The sequence below is a fragment of the Miscanthus floridulus genome, chromosome 2 (genome assembly GCF_019320115.1).
Source record: "Miscanthus floridulus cultivar M001 chromosome 2, ASM1932011v1, whole genome shotgun sequence".
Classification (NCBI taxonomy): domain Eukaryota; kingdom Viridiplantae; phylum Streptophyta; class Magnoliopsida; order Poales; family Poaceae; genus Miscanthus; species Miscanthus floridulus.
In genome coordinates, this window is record NC_089581.1 from 149,586,008 (window position 1) to 149,595,256 (window position 9,249).

Sequence of the window (9,249 nt, forward strand, 5' to 3'; positions counted from 1 at the left end):
CTGAGCGTGTCCCTGGCACGCGTGCTGGCCTGCGCGGCGCGTGGAGGAGCACCACCATCGCCGCCAGGCACCCACGCCGTGCGGTGCGCCTCCTCCCCGCAGTGGAGAGCACACGGCGTCGTCGGACCGCGGCGCGGACGTCAGCGCGTCCAGCACGCCTGGCGCCGACACCACTTGGACCCGCGTCGAGATGGAGATGTTGAGGTCGTGCGGGGCGCCTCGTGGCGGCGTCCCGGAGCGCGGTGTGCAGGCGGGACGCTCGAGCAGTGCCACGCTCGCCGGCCGCGTGTCGCCCCTGCACTTGTGCTCAGTGGCGGTGGCTGTCCCTGTGCTAGCCGGCCGCCGGCACCGCGTGCCACTTCCACCCTACCTCCCCACAAACCTGTGCTCGCTGGCCACTTGCTGCTCCCTCACAGGCAACCGTGGCCAGTTTCTCCTGGCATCCTTTGTTGCGGCCGTAGGCACAGCACTCATCGTTGCTCCGTGCCTAGGTGGCAAGTAGCAAACATACTGCTGGTATGGTGATTTGGTTGTCGCCGTACAGCCTGCGTTCCTTGCCGCTCTTCCTCCTCGCCGTGGCTGCGACCGTGACCGCGGCGAAGCTGGTGCCCAACTACTACAGACATGGTCGAGCGCGGAGCAGATCCGTACGGATGTGGTGTCGCAGAAGCAGCTGTCGCACCGGACCACTGCCGCGGGCGTGCTCCGTGTCTTCTTTCACGACTGCTTCGTCAGCGGGTGCGACGCGTCGGCCCCCAAGACGGCTTCGAGGCCAGTCGCTCCCGGGGGACGCCTTCAAGGCCATCGCGCACGCCAAGACAGCGCTGGAGCTCGAGCGCCCCAGCGTCATATCCCGCGCCGACGTGCTGGCCCTCGCCGCGCTCTCCGCGTCGCGTGCTCGCCGCCGTTCCGCTCGCGTGCAGGCCGCCGTGGGCGAGCGGCGCCGCTCTGTCTCGCAGGCGGGCTCAATCTAACGGAGGAGGCGAGTCCGTATGTGTTCGTGTACATGTACGTGTCTGACAGTTGGCCATGTATGTGAATGCGTAGAAAATGGCATGGACAAGTAGAGATATAATTATAATGATAGATCTTTAAATTGGTGAATTACGGTGGTATATGTTTAAACTTGAAAAATTACATGGACCCGCCCCTATCAAAAATCCCAAAAAAAATCGAGAAATAGTACTGACCTATGTGGGCCACACGGACCAGCATGGGCCCGCCGCCACAGAGCTCAACGACACACATACGCCGGTACACGTGCCCGTCCCCACGTAAAGCTCGTCCGGCCCATTCCGCTAGACCCGTGGGAGTCCGGCGCCTCCCGCGCTGGACTGATCCAGGCCAGCCGTTTCTGATCGGACGGCCGTTCTCGCGTACAAGTCTCCCGCACGGCGCAGGGCGAGACTTCTCACTTCTCGGAGCTATAAATGGCAGTGAGCTCGCCGGGCGGCGTCGCCTCGTCTCCTCCTCTCTCTCTCTCTCTCTCTCTCTCTCTCTCTCATCACACTTTCGACACTGACTGGTAATATCTAGTGCCCGCCTCGTCACAATCTTGGCGAGAGAGAGAGAGAGAGGATGGGCTCCATGGGGCCGGTGAGCGGGTCCGCGGCGCCGGAGCGGGACATCGACGATCTGCCGCGGAACGACGCCAACTACACGGCGCTCACGCCGCTCTGGTTCCTCGAGCGCGCGGCGCTGGCGCAGCCGGGCAGGGCGTCCGTCGTGCACGGCCCCGTGCGCTACACCTGGGCCGACACCTATCGCCGCTGCCGCCGCCTCGCATCCGCCCTCGCACGCCGATCCGTCGGCCACGGAAGCACGGTGAATTTACTCAATTTCCTTCTATGGTTCTATTTTCTCCATTTTTTAATATATACAGTAGTAATTTATTAAGGTCGATGTTTTCTCCCACGAGCATATAGACGCTTTCTGGACTGTCTTTTGGGTACTTTTTAATTATATATGAGTTGCACTAGTAATAGAGTAAATAATTTAATTTCAATTATGCTACCATGGAGATTTGGACGGGCTCGAGTGTGCAGTGATTAGAATTTCAGTAGCTTTTTACATGCAAGATGAGCCATTTGCAACAATCAGGAGGCCCTTTTCCTGATTGCTACCTTTGCAAGGTGGTTAGGTGGATATATACAGTCTTTACAACAACAACAACAACAAAGCCTTTAAGTCACAAACAAGTTGGGGATAGGCTAGAGTTGAAACCCAACAGAAGCAATCAAGGTTCAGGCACATGAATAGCTGTCTTCCAAGCACTGCTATCTAAGGCTAAGTCTTTGGGTATATTCCATCCTTTCAAGTCTCCTTTTATTGCCTCTACCCAAGTCAACTTCGGTCTTCCTCTGCCTCTCTTCACGTTACTATCCTGACTTAGGATTCCACTACGCACCGGTGCATCTGGAGGTCTCCGTTGCACATGTCCAAACCATCTCAACCGGTGTTGGACAAGCTTTTCTTCAATTGGCGCTACCCCTAATCTCTCACGTATATCATCGTTCCGAACTTGATCCCTTCTTGTATGACCGCAAATCCAACGCAACATACGCATTTCCGTGACACTTAGCTGTTGAATATGTCGTCTTTTCGTAGGCCAACATTCTGCACCATACAACATAGCAGGTCTAATCGCCGTCCTATAAAACTTGCCTTTTAGCTTCTGTGGTACCCTTTTGTCACATAGGACACCAGACGCTTGCCGCCACTTCATCCACCCTGCTTTGATTCTATGGCTAACATCTTCATCAATATCCCCGTCCCTCTGTAGCATTGATCCTAAATATCGAAAGGTATCCTTCCTAGGCACTACTTGACCTTCCAAACTAACATCTTCCTCCTCCCGAGTAGTAGTGCCGAAGTCACATCTCATATACTCAGTTTTAGTTCTACTAAGTCTAAAATCTTTGGACTCCAAAGTCTCCCGCCATAACTCCAGTTTCTGATTCACTCCTGTCCGGCTTTCATCAACTAGCACTACATCGTCCGCGAAAAGCATACACCAAGGGATGTCCCCTTGTATGTCCCTTGTGACCTCATCCATCACTAAAGCAAACAAATAAGGACTCAAAGCTGACCCTTGATGTAGTCCTATCCTAATCGGGAAGTCATCCGTGTCTCCATCACTTGTTCGAACTCTAGTCACAACATTGCTGTACATGTCCTTAATGAGCCCGACGTACTTCGTTGGGACTTTATGTTTGTCCAACGCCCACCACATAACATTCCTTGGTATTTTATCATAAGCCTTCTCCAAGTCAATAAAAACCATGTGTAGGTCCTTCTTCTTCTTCCTATACCGCTCCATAACTTGTCTTATTAAGAAAATGGCTTCCATGGTTGACCTTCCGGGCATGAAACCAAATTGGTTCATAGAGACCCGCGTTATTGCTCTCAAGCGATGCTCGATAACTCTCTCCCATAGCTTCATAGTATGGCTCATCAACTTAATTCCTCGGTAATTTGTACAACTTTGAATATCCCCTTTATTCTTGTAGATCGGTACCAATATACTTCTCCTCCACTCATCAGGCATCTTGTTCGATCGAAAAATATGGTTGAACAGCTTGGTTAACCATACTACAGCTATGTCCCCGAGGCATCTCCACACCTCGATTGGGATACCATCCGGTCCCATCGCCTTACCTCCTTTCATCCTTTTCAACGCCTCTCTGACCTCAGACTCTTGGATTCTCCGCACAAAGCGCCTATTGGTGTCATCAAAAGAGTCATCCAACTGAAAGGTTGTGTCCATATTCTCACCATTGAATAATTTGTCAAAATACTCTTGCCATCGATGTCGGATCTCATCCTCCTTTACCAAGAGATGCTCCCTTTCATCCTTAATGCACTTAACTTGGTTGAAGTCCCGTGTCTTTCTCTCACGAACCCTAGCCATCCTATAAATGTCCTTCTCTCCTTCCTTCGTACTCAAATGTTGGTAAAGATCCTCGTACGCTCTACCCTTTGCCACACTTATAGCTCGCTTTGCAGTCTTCTTTGCCACCTTATACTTCTCTATGTTGTCCACACTCCTGTCATGGTACAAGCGTCTATAGCATTCTTTCTTCTCCTTAATAGCCCTTTGGACTTACTCGTTCCACCACCAAGTATCTTTAGCCTCACGTCCCCTTCCTTTGGTTACTCCACACACCTCTGAGGCTACCTTCCGAATGTTGGTTGCCATCTTGTCCCACATATTGTTTATGTCGTCTTATTCCTTCCAAGAGCCCCCTTTGATAACCCTTTCCCTAAATACCTCTGACGTCTTCCCTTTCAGTTTCTACCACTTTGTTCTTTCAATCTTAACTTGTTTATCCCTACGGGCACGCATCTGAAAACGAAAATCTGCCACCAAAAGCTTATGTTGAGAAACAACACACTCCCCTGGTATCACCTTGCAATCCAAGCATGCTCGTTTGTCCTTTCTTCTTGCGAGGACAAAGTCAATCTGACTACAGTGTTGTCCGCTACTGAAGGTCACTAGATGAGATTCTCTCTTTCTAAAGAAAGTGTTGGCTATCATCAAGTCAAAAGCTACCGCGAAGTCTAGAGCTTCCTCCCCCTCCTGATTCCTACTACCATACCCAAAACCTCCATGAACTGCCTCAAAACCTGCGCTTGTAGTACCTACATGCCCATTAAGATCTCATCCTATAAAAAGCTTCTCACTACTAGGTATAGCTCTAACTAGGCCATCTAAGTCTTCCCAGAACTGTCTCTTAGCACTCTCATCGAGGCCTACTTAGGGGGCATACGCACTAATTACGTTCAAGACCATATCACCAACGACAAGCTTGACTAAGATAATCCTATCTCCTTGCCTTCTCACTCCCACCACACCATTCTTGAGGCTCTTATCAATCAAAACTCCTACTCCATTTCTATTCGCGACTGTCCCTGTATACCAAAGCTTGAAACCTGTATTGTCCACCTCCTTTGCCTTCTGACCTTTCCATTTAGTCTCTTGAACGCATAATATATTTACACGCCTCCTAGTCGCAGTATCAACTAATTCTCTTAACTTACCTGTAAGTGACCCTACATTCCAACTACCTAAACGGATCCTAGTTGGTTCGACTACTTCCTTACCCTTCGCACCCGTCGACTCTGATGCGAAGACCCTTGCTTATTTTTCACTACACCCGGGCGCCGATGTAGCGCGCCACTAAGGAAGCGACGACCCGATCCTTGGTTACTTGACACCATGCCCAGATCACGACACGGCGCGTCACGGGGGTGACGACCCGGCCCTTGCCCATTTAACACCATACCCGGGTTCCGATATGGCGCGTCGCTAAGAGGGTTACGCCCCAACGATTTTCTTTCGGGTTTCATCTCCATTTAAGTGGCTAAGTTTTTACATTGGCTCGCCACGCCTAACACAACCCTCCTCCTTTACCAGGGCTTGGGACCTGCTATGCTGTGACACCAAAGGCGCCCCACCATAGGCGGAGTTATATACAGTCTTTGTACTTTAAAAAAATTTGAAGAAAAAAAAAACTGGTGTGTTATGTGTAGCTAATAGTTATCCCCATGTTCTGTTATTTCTTCAGTGCTTCTTTTTTTTTACAAAAAAGGTAGTTTTCTGATTGCTGTATATGACCATAATTTGCATCCAATTCCTTCCTGTTGCATCTTAATAGGCATTAATGTTATGATCATGCTGCGTTAGGTTTCCCTGCTCTTCCGCTATGCAGAAGTAGTTACCTTTTGTTATCTAGGAAGCAGGGGATCTTCCCTGTTTGAAGACCGCTGCAGTTAAGTGACAGGCTTGATATGTGTTTGTGTTGGATTACCTATTACAGATAGATCGTTTGCATAGGCAGGATGCAATGGAATTGTTTAGTCCAGATCAGTAGGCAAGTGGCTGCAGAATGTTGCATCTTTTTTTGCCAACTAGTAAATCGTGCTATACCCCTTACTTTTAGAAGGTGCCTGAACTGATGTTACTCTAGTTGCTTTGCTCAGCAAAATGATATACGGCAATCCTACTGTTTCTAGTCAAAATATGATAAGCTTATCTTATTGTTGTCTTGTGCATGACACTGGACTCTCTGTCACTCTGTGAGACTTACGACTACGAAATAAAACAATCTAGCCTTGTAGCAGGAAAAAAAGGCATTCCTGATTCCTCGCAAAGAAAAAAAAACTTGTCGAATGACAGTATATACTTTTACTATATATATATATACTTTTACTATATATATATACTTTTACTATATATATATATATATATATATATATATATATATATATATGGCCACTGCACATTTACAACAAAAGCAATTTTGATAAAATTAACTGGATGACCCATTTAGCTACTAACATAAACACTCTGGTCACGTGGTTCCTAGGGTACTTACCGTATATTCCAGTGCCTTTTTACATTTTTAAAGAAAGAAACATTTCTTTATTATCTTTATACAAATTTTGCTTGACTGATATCGACTGATTTGTTTTGGTTTCCTTAGGTTGCTGTGATAGCCCCTAATGTCCCAGCTGTCTATGAAGCTCACTTTGGTGTCCCAATGTCAGGAGCTGTTGTGAACTGCGTCAATATACGGTTAAACGCTGAGACAATAGCATTCCTCCTTGAACACTCTATGGCAGAAGTTGTCATGGTAGACCAAGAATTCTTCACCCTAGCTGAAGAATCGCTAAAGATAATTGCCGAGAAGAAGACATTGGCTTTCAGGCCTCCAATCTTGATCGTCATCGGTGACCCAACCTGTGATCCAAAGTCTCTACAGTATGCTCTAGGAAAGGGAGTTATAGAGTATGAAGAGTTTCTGAAAACTGGTGACCCGGAGTTCAATTGGAAGCCACCAAAGGATGAATGGCAGAGCATCGCCCTAGGATACACTTCCGGGACTACTTCCAGCCCAAAAGGCGTTGTGTTGCATCACCGTGGTGCTTATCTCATGGCACTCAGTGTTGCTATTGTGTGGGGAATGCCTGAAGGGGCTGTCTATTTGTGGACTCTGCCCATGTTTCATTGTAATGGTTGGTGCTATACTTGGGCGCTGGCAGCGTTCTGTGGAACAAGCATATGTCTTCGCCAGGTATGTTAACCATATGTCCTGGAGCACATTTTGGTCCTAAATGTATGTATGAATTTACTATGCAGGGTGCATCTGATTTTAGCTACATATACTCAATTATTTGGTGAAAAACAAGAAAACTTTGCATACAATTCGTTTGAGCTCTCGTGATTATGATTTCTGAAACACCATTTCGCACTTTGCAGGTGAGCACAAAAGCTATATATGAAGGCGTTACCAAGCAAGGAGTGACACACTTCTGTGCGGCACCTGTCGTCCTCAACAACCTGATCAATGCTCCGGCAAGCGAGACCTTTCTGCCGCTGCCCCGCGTTGTCAATGTCAACGTGGCCGGAGCCGCCCCGACGCCGTCCCTGCTGGCCGCGCTGTCCATCCGCGGCTTCCGCGTCACGCACACGTACGGCCTGTCAGAGACCTACGGCCCCTCGACGGTGTGCGCGTGGAAGCCCGAGTGGGACGAGCTGCCGCTGGAGGAGCGGTCCCGCCTGCACTGCCGACAGGGGATCAGGTACATCGCGATGGAGGGCCTGGACGTCGTGGACCCGAAGACGATGGCGCCCGTCCTGGCCGACGGCAAGTCGTACGGCGAGATCGTGCTGCGGGGCAACGCCGTGATGAAGGGGTACCTCAAGAACCCCAAGGCGAACGCGGAGGCGTTCGCGGGCGGGTGGTACCACTCGGGCGACCTCGGCGTGAAGCACCCCGACGGGTACATCGAGGTGAGGGACCGGATGAAGGACGTGATCATCTCCGGCGGGGAGAACATCAGCAGCCTGGAGGTGGAGAAGGTGGTGTGCACGCACCCGGCGGTGCTCGAGGCCTCGGTGGTCGCCAGGGCCGACGAGCGGTGGGGCGAGTCGCCGTGCGCGTTCGTGACGCTCAAGGACGGAGCAGCTGATGGATCGGACGAGGCGGCGCTGGCCAACGACATCATGCGGTTCTGCCGGGAGAGGATGCCGGGGTACTGGGTGCCCAAGTCGGTGATCTTCGGGCCGCTGCCCAAGACGGCCACGGGGAAGATCAAGAAGCACGAGCTGAGGGCCAAGGCCAAGGAGCTCGGCCCTGTGAAGAAGAGCAGGATGTGAGAGATCCAGGGCGAATAGCGCGTCATGGCCAAAGTCGTGCATACAAAATTCCTGATTTCTGAAGATGCCTAAAGTAATAACTTAGTGCTTTGCTTGTATCGTTCTGAAACAGAAATTCAGATCAGATCCGATATAACCCCGTTCGGCTGATCAAGTCTTTGCTTGTTTTAGCTTGTTTCAGTTTATTCTCTCCCATAATATTATTGAATCATCCGAAATCAGCCCAAACCTCGCCAGCCGAACACCCCCGTATCAGATAAATTTGTATACACATGCTGAGGAGATGACGTTTCTTGAGAAGAGGAATTAACGCCAACGGTCGCGTGCGCGCTACTGGTGGAAGTCGAATGCTAATGTTCTCTCCGTCCGTCTTGGCACAGGTAGGGCGCATGGTTTAGGTTTCGTCCCGTGAAGGCGACAGATAGATCGTTCCCAGTTCCCAGTTTTCATGTGCAATCACGGCGACAAATTTGGCAGTTGAAGACGATAGCTATGCCAGTTGCAATTTTTTTAAATTCTTTTTTGGATAAAGAAGATGCTGAGTTTTTCCTAGCCACGACATGTTCAACGAGAGCTATCTCCGGAGTGGTTCTTCAAACCTTGCTATAGTACTGGCTGCTTCCAACGAATTTTCTCCACCGCGAGTTAAGCATGACGTCAAATCAAAACCCAAAAGCCCCCGAGCCATCGAGAGGTCCGGCAAAAAGCGACATTTCGAGCCAATGCTAATCCGACAAGGACGTTTAGTGTGGTTTCGTCCGCATCATGAAGATTGACAACACGAGCCTTCCGCTCCGAAGAACATATTCTACCATACGATCATCACTCGAAACAAAAAAACATGATGTGTGGCCGTGCGGGTCATTTCAGACTATGAGTCCAAGACGGTACGCCAGCTGCGTGCACCGTTTATATTAATTAGTTATTAGCCCCTCAATTCTCTCTAAGGTACTTTAAACACGCAACCTTATTCATGCATGTGTACGTTTTAAACCTCACCCATACATGTCTTTTGAGTATCATCGTGTCCAAAACAACTCAATGTAAATTGATAACCTAAATCAATCGTGCATGGTTTTTTAAACTAT

The 9,249-nt window shown here is 49.5% G+C and overlaps 1 protein-coding gene across 2 annotated transcripts; it reads left to right on the forward strand.

Annotated features, from left to right (window-relative positions):
- The first annotated feature begins 559 nt into the window (after nt 1-559).
- Nucleotides 560-8,338, forward strand: LOC136532794 (acetate--CoA ligase CCL3-like). 2 transcript variants are annotated; one of them, XM_066525390.1, is made up of 4 exons: nt 560-889; nt 924-1,824; nt 6,486-7,076; nt 7,262-8,338. In XM_066525390.1, the coding sequence occupies exons 2-4, from the start codon at nt 1,579-1,581 to the stop codon at nt 8,159-8,161; spliced, it is 1,737 nt and encodes a 578-aa protein (XP_066381487.1). In that variant the 5' UTR covers nt 560-889; nt 924-1,578; the 3' UTR covers nt 8,162-8,338. The 2 variants fall into 2 exon arrangements, with proteins under 2 accessions (XP_066381487.1, XP_066381481.1); XM_066525384.1 differs by having other exon boundaries at nt 560-1,824.
- Nucleotides 8,339-9,249: the final 911 nt, after the last annotated feature.

Excerpts from the sequence above, each read along its gene's own strand:
- LOC136532794 (XM_066525384.1), top strand. The coding sequence starts at position 1,579 with ATGGGCTCCATGGGGCCGGTGAGCGGGTCCGCGGCGCCGGAGCGGGAC. Across the intron at positions 1,825-6,485 it reads CCGTCGGCCACGGAAGCACG|GTTGCTGTGATAGCCCCTAA; the intron begins GTGAATTTACTC and ends TGGTTTCCTTAG. Across the intron at positions 7,077-7,261 it reads CAAGCATATGTCTTCGCCAG|GTGAGCACAAAAGCTATATA; the intron begins GTATGTTAACCA and ends CGCACTTTGCAG.